The 14,901-nt window shown below is 45.8% G+C and overlaps 1 protein-coding gene across 1 annotated transcript in view; it reads right to left on the bottom strand.

Annotated features, from left to right (window-relative positions):
• Positions 1–274: 274 nt before the first annotated feature.
• ENTPD6 (ectonucleoside triphosphate diphosphohydrolase 6) overlaps positions 275–14,901 on the bottom strand; it is a 54,219-nt gene continuing 39,592 nt past the window's right edge. The window contains exons 13-14 of the mRNA XM_069768977.1: positions 6,120–6,232; positions 275–4,409 (exon numbers count right to left, since the gene is read on the bottom strand). Of these exons, the coding sequence (XP_069625078.1) occupies positions 4,323–4,409; positions 6,120–6,232 (200 nt within the window). The 3' untranslated portion in view covers positions 275–4,322. The remainder of the gene's footprint in view (positions 4,410–6,119; positions 6,233–14,901) is intronic.

The raw sequence follows: 14,901 nt of genomic DNA, 5'->3' as shown, positions 1-14,901 counted from the left end.
ATACTTTTTTATTAATTTTGTTATCTTCGCTTTATGTTCACTTTGATATTGGTTCTATACTTTTTCAAGTGGATTACAGAGCAGAACCACCTGAAAAAGATGTGTGCACATACCCTTGTTCTGACTTACCAGTAGGGGGGCATGACCACTTAAAAGTGCCTAGGGCAGCATGAATGCCAAACAGAGTTCACAAAGAAACAAAACCAATAACACATTTTCAGACTGATTTTATGTCCCACTGAAACCCTAAAAAGAAACAAAAGTGAAACAACTCTTAAGATTAGAAAACTACATCTTTATTAAATAGAACATTTACATATCTACAAAATGTATGTTCATAATAGCAGATTAATAAGTTAAAACAGACTGTTACAATCTCCTTCATGAGTGTGCTGGAAAATATTGTACCAACAAAAGAGAAAAAAAAACAAACAACAAAACAGAACCAGTGCCTTAAAGTTGTCCAGGATAAACCTGTTTATGAGAAAGCAAATGTGTCAGCAATGAATCCAGAGATGCAGTAAATCCAGTCCGATGTCTGAGGTGCTCAGACACTGGGACCAATTAGCTTTAGTTAAAATGAGCCAATGCCAAAGTGGACAGGAACGGCTTGAATTAATGTGATAAACTACATTACTACTGCAACATTGTGTCATGTATTTGTACTACGACTGTGCATTTACACTGGCTGATAATCGAGGATGAGCATTCCCGATACACAAAACACTAATCTGTCAACTGAGTTGATTTGTAGTCTTGCTTAAAAAAATTATTAGTTCTCGGCAGCCCATTGTCCTGTGTAAACAAGATGTGCTGCCAAGAGCAGTGGTATTCCATTAAGGCCCCTTCACACTAAGCGACGCTGCAGCGATACCGACAACGATCCGAATCGCTGCAGCGTCGCTGTTTGGTCGCTGGAGAGCTGTCACACAGACCGCTCTCCAGTGACCAACGATGCCGGTAACCAGGGTAAACATCGGGTAACTAAGCGCAGGGCCGCGCTTAGTAACCCGATGTTTACCCTGGTTACCATGCTAAAAGTAAAAAAAACAAACAGTACATACTTACCTACAGCTGTCTGTCCTCCAGCGCTGCGCTCTGCTTCTCTGCTCTCCTCCTGTACTGTCTGTGAGCCGGAAAGCAGAGCGGTGACGTCACCGCTCTGCTTTCCGGCTCACAGCCAGTACAGGAGGAGTGCAGAGCACAGCGCTGGAGGACAGACAGCTGTAGGTAAGTATGTACTGTTTGTTTTTTTTTACTTTTAGCATGGTAACCAGGGTAAACATCGGGTTACTAAGCGCGGCCCTGCGCTTAGTTACCCGATGTTTACCCTGGTTACCAGTGAAGACATCGCTGGATCGGTGTCACACACGCCGATCCAGCGATGTCTCCAGGGAGTCCAGCGACGAAATAAAGTTCTGGACTTTATTCAGCGACCAACGATCTCCCAGCAGGGGCCTGATCGTTGGTCGCTGTCACACATAACGATTTCATTAACGATATCGTTGCTACGTCACAAATAGCAACGATATCGTTAACAATATCGTTATGTGTGAAGGTACCTTTAGCCCAGAACAATGGTACGAACAATCATCCTGTGTCCATGGAATGTGTTTGACCTGTCTACACAGGCTATTAAATGACCACTAATCACCTTGCACGTAGGTCATCGGTGGTCATTTAGGCTACGTTCACATTAGCGTTCCGCTAATGTGCGTCGCTGTTGCGTCGGCGACGCGCCCCTATGTTTAACATGGGGGACGCGTGCGTTTTTTTGGTTGCGTTTTCCGACACGTGCGTCGGACGCAAGAAAATGCAACAAGTTGCATTTTTCGTGCGTCCGATTTTCGTCAAACGACGCACGCGTCGCAAAACGCAGCGTTTTTGCGTGCGTTTGCGCGCGTTTTTTGGTGCGTCGTGCATTGCGTCGCCGACGCACCGGCGCGCAACGCTAATGTGAACGTAGCCTTACCGGCCACAGTTGGCCTGCGTTAATGCAGCTTGTGATGCCAACAAGACACTGTTACTTTCCACAGGGGAAGGGAGGAAGGGGATTTGTTTTTAGCTGCATGTAGTATCTACAGCCATGAACAGGGATCGTAAAATGACTTGCCTTGTTTTGGTGAAGGTAGACCATATTTTTTGGAAGCCTACGTGTTGGAGAACAAGGGAGCTGTGTTTTGTAGTTAATAAATAGAGCACCAAAGTTTTATCAAGTGGATGAGAAAATACAATAAATCATTTATGTTGCAACTTGAGGACATTAAAATTGTTTTTACAATCAAGGCAAGTTATCAACTATCCATAGGCTTTGTATTAAAAATTGCCAGTTGCTGGGGGTTCCCACTGACCCATGAGAGGGGGGCTCTGTACTGCCAGTTGATTGGATCAATGGTCCTGTATGTGCACCACCACTCCAATATCACCGACTACATTGATGGAGATGGCCAACTAACTTGTGGATAGCTGAGAACTTGCATTCATGGGTGGGGGTATGACGGATGTTATATTTCTATTTAAGCAGATTTCCGATAAACTGGCATTCAGGATGATCACACTGAAAATCATCTATAGTCTGTCCACGTTAAAAATTTCCTAAAAAGCTCCACAAAGCCTTTACATCTTTGGTGAAGTGATGTTTAACAACTAAAATACTTCATCCATAAGATTCTTTAGTATCTGCTGCGTTAATCCAAATGTAGACAAGTGCATAAAATGACTACTGCAAAAGATCCTGAGTGTTTGTGCTTCCAGGCTCCTAAGAAACCATCAACTCTATATCCATAACCTTGAACACTAGCTGGACATGGATTCTTAGATATTTTATCAGTTCTCGCTGTAGATCACATTGGTTTTATGAAAACAGGAACTGAAAAGTGAGGACGGGATCAGCCCTGTTCACACTATTGTCGTTAGTCTTATTGGAGCCTTTACCAGTGTGATAGATCCCAATAATTCTGACTTATCTGTTCGAGGTTAAAAGTTGGGTTCCAGTATTTAATGAAAAAAATAGACTACGATCAATATTTATCATAAATAATAATAATAATGAAAAAAAAAATCACAGGATCCCTAAGGGTATGTGCACATGGAGGTTTTTGTTTTCTGAATGATTTTTTTTTTAGCAGTTACTTTAAAAAAAAATTAAAAAAACGCCCTCGAAATGCTTGGTAGTCTTATCAATTTTAATAAATTTTGCTTATTCATATGTTTAATCTCAGCATTTCTTTGAGCTACGGGCTTTGAAAAAGGGCTGGTGGGAAAAATAAAACGTGGCACTTCTTTGTAAAGTCTCCTCGTGGAATCTGCTCCAGACTAGGCACTGACCAATCAAAAGGCTTAAAAAATAAAATAAAACACTTTAGGAAAAAAAAATAATTCCGAAATGCTGTAAAAACGATTCAGGAAATAAATAATGTCTAGTGATGAGCGAATTTACTCGTTACTCAAGTTTTCTCGAGCACGCTCGGGTGTCCTCTGTATTTTTTAGTGCTCGGAGATTTAGTTTTCTTCGCCGCAGCTGAATGATTTACAGCTATTAGCCAGCTTGATTACATGTGGGGATTCCCTAGCAACCAGGCAACCCCCACATGTACTTATGCTGGCTAACAGATGTAAATCATTCAGCTGCGGCGAAGAAAACCAAATCTCCGAGCACTAAAAAAATACTGGGAGGACCCCCGAGCGTGGTTGTGATATCTCGAGTAACGAGTATATTCGCTCATCACTAATAATGTCTCAAAAAATTTCACAAAGTAGGAGCATTTACGAAGTGTTTTTTATTTTGAACACCTCAAAAAAGAAAAAACCTGTGTGCAAATACCTTAAATGAACAGAAAAGACTTGTGTGAACAGAGCTTTACACTATTAGAGTAAAAATATTCACAGTTTTATGCAACCAAAAAAAAAAAAAAAGAAAGATTTGATCTCAATTTCATGACAGTGCAACCTGGTGAGTACAAGTAGAGGAGTAAATAAAAAAGAATTAAGTTAGAGCAGGACTTCCGACATTATGGAAATCTCAGTACAATCTAGAGGTCTTAAGGTTTCAATCAACATTTGTTAAAATAAAGTAAATCAACCCTGCTATTGGGTTTTATGGCACATATTATGGCAAGGTCTCTGAAAACTTCAGAAACTGTTCAAGTATTTTGCCCCTTCTCCTAGCCAGATGTAGCAAGCGCCACACGCAGGTTTAGGCTGCACACTACACTATTTGTGTAGCTTGGCCTGCACCACACAATTAATGGGCAGCCAAGCTACACAAGTCGCAGAGTGATCCGTTTGCTACATCTTTAGGTTACCATATTAATCAAGTTGTTCTACACACTGCTCTTCAACAAATCCATGTAATAAAACGTGGCACCGAGGGCCCAGCTGGTTTCTACATCGTTGATTTTCTTAACAAGCTGTGGAGACAAAACAATACAAAGAACAGAACTTCATGTAAAACTAGGTACATTTATTTCCTGCGCAATCATCACACAGATAAAAGGATGAGACAGACCTGGGAGAGGTGGGTAGGTTATTCTGATAAGCCAAGATCATATACATGAAAGGTAGAATTTCTGTATTACTGACTTGCATTTTTAGAGATCTCTGCTTGTCGTTTGCTCTTAGTAGAGCAGCCTGTTCGCTACACTCCACAATATAAAGGGAAAGACACAAAATAACGATGGCAAAATTGCCGGTGAGGCCGCTTCAGGAAATTGTCCGCTGGTGACATGTGCACATAGCCTAAGGCTAGCCAGAGACAAACCTAACGTCTGAGTGCTCATTTGGCCAGCAGCTCTCTCATTGACTCTCCCATAGAAAAGAAAGCCGTAGCCAAGCAGCTCTGACAAGGGCTTCTCTTCCGATTAATAAAAAAAATTGGTGTTAAAATTCAAGCTTCCCGGCCATCATCTGCCCAACATGTCGGGAGGGCCTCACACCTGTAGGACTGTCAAACAATCTCACAGGTATCAATGAGTTCGGTGGTCTTTAAGGTTCAGCATATTCAACCACAGCTTATTTGTCCACCTATGTGTCACACATTTTTTTTTGTAATTTTTAAGGCCCTTTAGGTAACACCATCCTTTAGCCACAATGTCAGTATCACTATGGATAAGCCTTTAGAAATTACGCTCACTAAAATAAAGTGTTATCTGAGCATGCTCGGGTGCTGAGTGACTTTGGCGAGCTGTTTGTTAGGCCTTCTTGCATGTGTTGCGGCTGTCGAACAGCCACAAGACATGTTGGCGCATGCCGAAGTCACTTGGCTAGCACCCGAGCATGCTCGGATAACACCTTAGCTGAGCACATTCACTCATCACTAGTTAATAAGGCATAAAGAGGTGTGTTTCAACCCCTTAACAACCAATGACGGACTTATCTGTCATTGGACACCTCCCCATTTGGAGGCTCCGGCAGTGAAGCCCGCACCTTTTCCGTGACATGTCAGCTGTTTTAAACAGCTGACATGTACCGCTAACAGCCACGGGAGGAATAGTGTTCCTGCGGCTGCTAACCCATCGAATGCCGCTGTCAAACGCTGACAGCAGCATTTAACATGCATTTCCGGTAATCGTGTCAGAAATCCGCCATTGGTGACCCTCGTCACCTGATTGCCGGTCACAGATGGGTTGGCATGACAACCAGATGTCTCCTGGACCTGGATTGCTATGAGAGCCGATTGGGTTATAGCAGCTTCTAGTCTCTGGAGACTATGGAAGCATGCCAAAAGTAAAAAAAAAAAAAAAAAAAAAAAAGTTTTTTTAAAAATATAAAACAAAATAAAAGTTCAAATCACCCCCTTTTCTCCCCATTCAAACTAAAAAAAAAATAAATTAAAATCAAAACATACAAATATTTGGTATCGCTGTGTTTAGAATCACCCGATCTATCAAGAATTAAAAAAAAAGGATTAATCGCTAAACGGCGTAGCGAGAAATTACGTGTTGTTCAAATGTACAACTTGTCCCGGAAAAAACAAGCCCTCAAATGGCCATATTGACAGAAGGAGAAAAAAAAAAAAGTTATGGCTCTGGGAAGAAGGGGAGCAAAAAATGAAAACGCAAAACCAAAAATGAAGAGGTTAATATAAAAAATAAAATAACTGCACAAACCAGTAACGTTACCTTTAAGCGTTTGTCTTTTGAAAACCCAAGATCCTGAAGAATGTGTGTGATATACGTGAGATCCATACACAGGTACAGACTGCTGCCTGCCGTCTGTTCTATACTCGTACACTCTAAGAGGGAAAAAAATAAGCACATTTATTCTACAGATGTTTCCACATAATTCAGAGACAATTATAGCTGAAGGCTCCTGTATACATATATACACAGCAGTCATAACTTGTAAGCCTTAGATTGTCTAGTCTTTATAATGGCCAGGTAAAGAAGCTACATTTCCAACATGGTTCCGCACTCATTGCTCCATTATCCCCCTTTTGCTAGAAATTTTTTTAAGACCCTACTCCATTAAATAAGTTTACCCATGGCATATGAAGGACGTTCGTTAGTGAAGGCAGACTACACCATCACTATGGGCATGCCCCATTTTCCATTTCTGAAGCAGTACTTATTCTCTTGCTGAAAGCGAAGGATTATGCAAATGTCAGTACATAGTCTTCCCCCATGACCAATATCTGCACAGGTATACTGCCTCCAGCTGGACATGTAGAATTACAACCTACAGCTACTGATTTTTTCCTAGTACTACTTGTGTCCTTATGATTTAGAAGAGCAAATAGAAATCAGAATGGGGTTCTCTCTCCATTACCGAAACTTAAAAAAAAAAAAAAAAATAAAAAAAATAATATATATATATATATATATATATATATATATATATACATCAGTAAAAATGCCCCATCTAGATAAATCTGCATGGATTGAAAATCAAAACACACCAACACAAAACAAAAAAAAACAGCAGAGCTATTGTTGAGAAATGCAACATGTGAACATACACAGGGACGGTTTTAGGCAAAGTGGGGCCCTAGGCAAAGTATAAAATGGGGCCCCATATGGATGCATTTCGGTTGTATTTACATCCGCTGATATCAGGCCGCTAAACGAGTGTGATCGACAATACTGAAGTCGTTGTTCGCTTGTTTCCCGGCCTCTTTCCACCATCTGAGAAAGAATGATGGGGACAGAACGATCACGAATAGACCACTAACAGATCACCATACAGTATCATGTTATCAGCAGCACATCTACAGTTTACACCGGTGACGTGCTGCTGAGAATGATTTTTATTCTGGCATAAACAATCCAATCACTCAATGAAGATGCAGCATTTTGCTTGTTTAGTATAATACACCCCATACTCCTCCATATATTATAATGTGCACCACAGTCATCCATATTGTAAAATGCACACCCCATAGTCCTCCATATAATATAATGTGCCCCATAGTCCTCCATATAGTATAATACACACCTCATAGTCCTCCATATAGTATTATACACTTCCCATAGTCCTCCATATAGTATAATACACTCCTCATAGTCCTCCATATATTAAAATATACGCCTCACTCCTCCATATACCATAATACACTCCTCACAGTGCTCCATATAGTATAATGCACCGCCATAGTCATCCATGTAGTACAATTAACTTCCCATAGTATAATGCATCCCATAGTTCTTCATATAGTACAATGTATTCCCCATAGTCCTCGATACAGTATAATTCAGTCCACATATAGTATAATGCAGCCACCACCCACAGAGTATAATGCAGCCACCCCAGAGTATAATGTAACCATAAATATAATGCAGCCCTCTATATAGTATAATGTAGCCCCCTCAGAGTATGATGCAATCACCCCTCATAGAATATAAATATAATACAGCTTTCCCATAGAATATAATGTAGCCCAGAACAGGATATAATACAGCCCACCTCCCCATAGAATATAATGTAGCCTAATCAAAGAGTATGATGCAATCATCCCTCATAAAATATAATAAAGCCCCCAACAGAATATAATGCAGCCCCCCATAGTATATAACACAGCCTCCTCCATAGAATATAATGTACCCCCCAAATATATAATACAGCCACATAGTATATAACACAGCCTCCCCCAGAGAATATAATATACCCCATAGTATATAGCACAGCCCAAATAGTAGTATATAGCACAGCCACGTAGTATATAGCACAGCCCACACAGTAGTATACAGAACTACCCACAGTAGTATACAGCACTGCCCACACAGTAGTATACAGCACAGCCCACATCCCCCCCCCTTCAGAGAATGGCCCCACAATCCAGTAAAAAAAACAAACAAAAAAAAACAAACAAAAAAAACCACAAGATCCTCACCTCTCCTCGTGCCAGCGCTGCCTGCTCCTGTGTCGGCGGCTGCCGCCGCACTGCTTGGCTCACAGTGAGTGTGCAATGATGCGCACCCGCAGTGTCAGAAGCAGAGCGGGGAATGATGGGAGAGGGAGCGTCAGGTGACGCTCTCTCCTCCATCATTGCTTTGAACTGTACCGGCAGACACGGGTATAGTTCAATGCGGTGGGGGAGTAGGCGCTGGAGGCAGGCAGCCCCCGTGCCTCACAGGGGGCCCATAGCGGCTGCGTGACTTGCCGCTAGCTGGGGCCCCCAGGGGGAGCGGGGGCCCCAGGCAGCTGCCTGGTCTGCCTGCCTCTAACGCCGACCCTGAACATACATTTAAAGTGACATTTTTTTAAGTGTATCATCAGAAATATACCACAATGGTAACCCATGTTATATTCTCCTTCATGCGGTCATGCCCTGATCCACCTGCTTCCATCCACAGGTACATTTGAACTGTCTCCTAACCAAAAATACCCAGTGCACCCCTGAATCCCATGCACTTCCCTCCCTCTGTTCTACCTGGTACGCTGCAACTTTTTCCCTGACTTTAATTCCATGTATCATACTGAAAATTTTCTGAATGCATATTGACATGTCTGTGCTCCTCACACCTAGCCCCATCTTTCGATCTTATCCTGCCTCTGTCTTCATCTTTGGTAGTCAAATGTTGTATTAACTGCAATCTGCTATATGTCCCCTGCTGTGAACGGTCCTCCACCTCCCTCTCTCACCTGGCTTCATTTCATGGACACTTGAATGGTATAAGTTGCATGGAGCTGGTCAGATCTGACTTTAGTCAGATGTGACATCGTTTAAAGTGACATCTTTTTAAGCGTATCATCAGAAATATACCAGAAATAGTCCAGACGGTAAGATTAATCCCTGTCTTCTAATTCTACTTGCCTCTCTTTTCTTCCCCTGCTCTTTAACCATGCTCACATTTGCCGTCACTGTTTTTGCTCCACTAATCCTCACTCTCCTTCTCTAGCCCCAGCCCCTGCACCCTCAAACCAAATAACTATCTCCCCCTCTCTCCCACCCCGCTTCATCCGCAGACCTGCTCTTTAACTTCAAGACCTCACCTACTAAAATATAATATAAGCCGATTGCTCTCCTTCACCCACCTGCTTTCCCTTTCTCTTCTCCTCCTCACTGCTGGCAACATATCCCCCAATCCTGCCCCTACATCCCACCACCCTGCTTCCTCTCTCTGGGGCACTTTGGAATGCCATCTTTGTCTGCAACAATCTCCACGTGATCCACGATCTCTTTACTTTCCGCAACCTTTCCTTCCTGGCCCTCACTAAGACCTGGCTGACGCACCCTGACACGGTGTCCCCTGCTGCACCGAGTTACGGTGGCCTTCGCTTTACCCACACTCGTCGTTCTGGCAACAGACATGGTGGAGGAGTGGGTTTCCTTCTTTCTAAAAACTGCTCCTTCAACCCTATCCAACTCCCACCCTCCCTTCTTTTGAGGTTCACTCTGTCTGTATCTACTCTCCCTCTAATCTCCAAATGGCTGTCATATACCGACCACCGGGCTTAGCCACTGCCTTCATTGACCAATTCTCCACCTGGCTTATTCACTTTCTCTCTGCTGACATCCCCACTGACTTTAATATCCCTACTGACACCCGCCAGCCAGCAGCCTCCAAGCTCCTGGTCCTTACTTCATCGTTTGGACTTACACAGTGGTCCTCAACAGCCACCCACGCTGAAGGACATACACTAGACCTCATCTTCACCCGCCTCTGTTCCTTATCTAATCTCACAACCACTCCTTTCCCCCTATCTGACCATCTACTCACCTTCTCATCCTTGTCCTCCTCACCTGCCCCCTATGTCCAGCCACTACCACATCCTCGCAGAAACCTTGCACACCTGGACATTCACAGACTCTCTTCTACCCCTGTCCTCCATATCTTCACTCCATGACATGGACAGCGCCACCGCTTTCTATAACTCCACCCTCACATCAGCCATAGACTCAGTCGCCCCTCTCATGCATGGCAAAGTGCGACAAATCAATAGGCAACCCTGGCATAACAACCTCACCAAAAAACTACGACAAGCATCCAGGGTCACGGAGCAGCGTTGGAAAAAAAAAAAAAAACACGCCTGCCAGGTGACTTCACTGCTTTCAAACAAGCTACACAAACCTTCAAACTAGCACTCACTTCTGCTAAACAGACCTATTTCACTAACCTTGTATCTTCATTATCATACAACCCAAAACAACTGTTCAGCACATTTAACTCTCTCCTCCGCCCACCACTGCCACCTCCAACTCCCCTCATCTCTTCTGAGTTTGCCACCTACTTCAAAAACAAGATCGATCAAACAAGGCAAACCTTTACTGTTCCACGACCCCAACCACTCCATATACCAGACCTCTGCCCTTCCCAAATAACTTCCCTCTCCAACATCACTGAAAGAGAACTTACTCACCTCCTTTCCAAATCACACCTCACCACCTGTGCACTTGACCCCATCCCTTCCCACCTGCTCCCCAACCTCACTAACATGCTCATTCCAGCCCTAACCCATCTTTTCAACCTATCGCTATCTTCTGGTACCTTCCCCTCTGCCTTCAAACATGCCACCATCACACCCATCCTCAAAAAAGCTAACCTTGACCCAACTGCTATCGCCCCATATCACTGCTCCCGTTTGCTTCCAAACTCCTTGAGCAGCATGCCCATGCTCAACTTTCCTCCCACCTCTCATCTAACTCTCTTCTTGACAACCTCCAATCTGGCTTCTGCCCCCACCACTCCACCAAAACTGCTCTGACCAAAATTACTAATGACTTACAGCCAAAGCTAACAGACAGTTCTCTATCCTCCTCCTTCTCGACCTATCCTCTGCTCTCGACACAGTCGTCCACTGCCTACTGCTACAGATTCTTTCTTCCCTTGGCATCAAAGGCCTTGCCCTGTCCAACTGCACATTTAGCGTTTCCCACTCCCACACTACCTTCTCATCCCGCCCTCTCTCTGTTGGAGTCCCTCAAGGCTCTGTCCTAGGGCCCCTACTTTTTTCCCCATCTATACCCTTGGCCTAGGACAACTCCTGAAGTCCCGTGGCTTCCAGTACCACCTGTATGCGGACGACACTCAGATCTACCTCTCTGGACCAGATGTCACCTCTCTGCTGTCCAGAATCACGGAGTGTCTATCAGCCATATCCTCCAACTCTCGCTTCCTAAAACTCAATGTAGACAAAACCGAACTCATCATCTTTCCCCCCATCTCGCGTATCCCCCCTACCTGATCTATCTATTACGGTTAACGGCATCACGCTCTCTCCTGCAACTGAAATCCGCTGCCTTGGGGTAACTCTAGACTCTGCCCTGTACTTCAAGCCGCACGTCCAAACTCTTGCCACCTCCTGTCAACTCCAACTCAAAAATATTGCCTGAATCCGTCCCTTCCTCAGCCCACAATCTACTAAAACTCTTGTGCATGCCCTCATCATCTCCCACCGCGATTACTGCAACACCCTCCTCTGTGGCCTCCCGCTAACTCTTGCACCCCTCCAGTCTGTCCTCAACTCTGCTGCCCGGTTAATCCACCTCTCTCCTCGCTACTCCCCTGCAAATCTCTCCACTGGCTCCCAATTCCCCAACGAATCCAGTTCAAACTACTAACACTGATCTACAAAGCCATCCACAACCTGTCCCCTCCCTATATCTCTGAACTAATCTCCCAATATCTACCCTCACGTAATCTTCGATCCTCCCAAGACCTCCTACTCTCCTTCACACTTATTCGTTCCTAACAAACAAACAAGAAAAACAGGATTTTTGGTTGCTTACCTTAAAATCTGTTTCTTGGAGCCTCCATTGGGGGACACAGGAACCATGGGTGTATGCTGCTGCCACTAGGAGGCTGACACTATGCAAATAAAAAAGTTAGCTCCTCCTCTGCAGTGTACACCCCACCGACTGGCATTATACTCTTCAGTTAGTGAGAAAGCAGTAGGAGATAAGTAACAAGGTTGAAAAACCATAACCACAAACTTGAGAACTGTAAACTTGAGAACAGTCATAGAACAGATAACAGAAAACATTGGGAGGGAGCTGTGTCCCCCAATGGAGGCTCCAAGAAACAGATTTTACGGTAAGCAACCAAAAATCCTGTTTTCTTTATCGCCTCTCATTGGGGGATACAGGAACCATGGGACGTCCCAAAGCAGTCCCACGGGCGGGAAAAACAGACTTCCATCAGGTCAGAGGACTCACCACTGCCGCCTGCAAGATCCTTCTGCCTAGGCTGGCGTCCGCCGAAGCGTAGGTATGGACCTTGTAAAATTTGGCGAACGTGTGGATGGAAGACCAAGTTGCCGCTTTGCAAAGCTGTAGGGCGGAAGCCCTGTGGTGCACCGCCCAGGAGGCGCCGACTGCCCGGGTAGAGTGAGCCTTAATCCCAGGAGGGGGCACTCTGTTCTTGACCCGGTAAGCCTCCAGAATTGCCATTCTGATCCATCGAGCAATAGTCGCTTTGGAAGCCGGCTGGCCTCTGCGCGTGCCATCAGTAATGACGAAAAAAGAATCCGTCTTCCGGAAAGAGGATGTTCTATCCAGATAGATCCTCACTGCCCTGACGAGGTCTAGCTTGTTCAACGATCGCTCCAGAGGATGAGTCGGAGCTGGACAAAAGGAAGGTAGAACAATGTCCTCGTTGAGGTGGAAGGTGGAAACCACCTTCGGAAGAAAGGAAGGTGGGGGCCGGAAGACCACCTTGTCCTGGTGAATGACCAAAAACGGAGGACGGCAAGACAGGGCCACCAACTCGGAAACGCGGCGAATAGACGTGATGGCCACAAGAAAGGTCACCTTCCAAGAAAGAACAGATAGAGGAATCTCCCTAAGAGGCTCAAAGGGAGAAACCCTCAGAACGTCCAGTACCAGGTTTAAGTCCCATGCGTCCACAGGGGCCCTGTACGGCGGGACAGCGTGGGCTACTCCTTGAAGGAAGGTCTTAACCTGTGGCCTAGAAGCTAAGGTCTTCTGAAAGAGGATGGAAAGCGCAGATACCTGGCCCTTCAGGGAGCTGAGAGCCAAGCCCGAATCCAGTCCTGCCTGCAGGAAGGCCAAGAGAGAAGGCAGAGAAAAAAAAGACATGGATGGAACGCGGTTGGACTCGCACCAACGGAAGTAAGCCTTCCAGGTACGATAGTAGATCCTGGAAGACGAAGGCTTCCGAGCCTGAATCATGGTGTGAATAACCCGGTCCGAAAAGCCACGCCGTTAAACTGAGCGACCGAGAATTCGGGTGGAAGATCGGACCCTGAGACAGCAGATCGGGCCTGTCTGGAAGGCGCCAGGGAGCGTCCGCGAGAAGGTTGACGAGCTCCGCGAACCAAGCTCTCCTGGGCTAATCCGGAGCGATCAAGATGACTGGCACCCCTTCCGCTTTGATCTTCTTCAACAGTTTGGGAAGTAAAGGAAGGGGAGGGAACAGGTGGGGCAGCCTGAACTGTGACCAAGGAATGGCCAGAGCGTCGACGCCAACTGCAAGAGGATCGCGAGACCTGGAGACGAACTGCGGAACCTTCCTGTTCATTCGGGACGCCGTGAGATCCACGTCCGGAGTCCCCCATCGAAGACAAATCTGATGGAAGACCTCCGGATGCAAGGACCATTCCCCTGCCGCGAGGCCTTCGCGGCTGAGGAAGTCGGCGGCCCAGTTGTCCACACCGGGGATATGCACCGCGGATATCACCGGAACCGTTGCCTCTGCCCAAAGGAGGATCTTGGATACCTCGGCAAGGGCCAAGGAGCTCCGGGTCCCCCCCGATGGTTGACATATGCCACAGCCGTGGCATTGTCCGTCTGGATCCGAACTGGCAGGCCCCTGAGAATCTTTTCCCAGTGGCGGAGGGACAGAAAGATGGCCCGAATTTCGAGGACATTGATTGGCAGAGTTGACTACTGCGACGACCAACGGCCCTGAACCGTCAGGTGACGGAAAACCGCACCCCAGTCGAGCAGGCTGGCGTCCGTTGTCACCACCTGCCAGTGAACTGGAAGGAAGGACCTGCCCTGGGAGATGAGAGGTGACGTCAGCCACCAGTTGAGAGACTGCTTGACCCGATAAGAGAGTCTGATCGGTCGATCCAGGGAGAAGACAGACCTGTCCCACTGAGACAGAATGGCTTGCTGAAGGGGTCGTGAATGGAATTGGGCGAAGTAAATCGCTTCCAAGGTAGCTACCATCCTCCCCAGAACCTTCATGGCCGATCGGAGGGAGGGAGGCCGAGGACCCTGGAGCAAGCGTATGTCCCGACAAAGAGAGGATCTCTTGTCCTTGGGAAGGAAGACTCTGGTCCGACGAGTGTCGAATAGCATGCCTAGAAAGATGATGCGCTGAGAAGGAATAAGGCAGGACTTCTTCCGGTTGACCAGCCACCCGAAAAGGGCTAAGGTGTCGAGAACAATGGACAGGCTTTCGTGAGCCTGAGAAAAGGACGGTGCCTTGATGAGGATGTCGTCGAGGTATGGAAATAGGACCAGGCCTCTGACTCTCAATATGGCCATCAGCGCTGCCA

This window comes from Ranitomeya imitator, chromosome 5, assembly GCF_032444005.1.
Source record: "Ranitomeya imitator isolate aRanImi1 chromosome 5, aRanImi1.pri, whole genome shotgun sequence".
In the NCBI taxonomy this organism is placed as follows: domain Eukaryota; kingdom Metazoa; phylum Chordata; class Amphibia; order Anura; family Dendrobatidae; genus Ranitomeya; species Ranitomeya imitator.
Note: the sequence above shows the minus strand (reverse complement) of the source record. Positions and strands in the feature narration are given on the sequence as shown.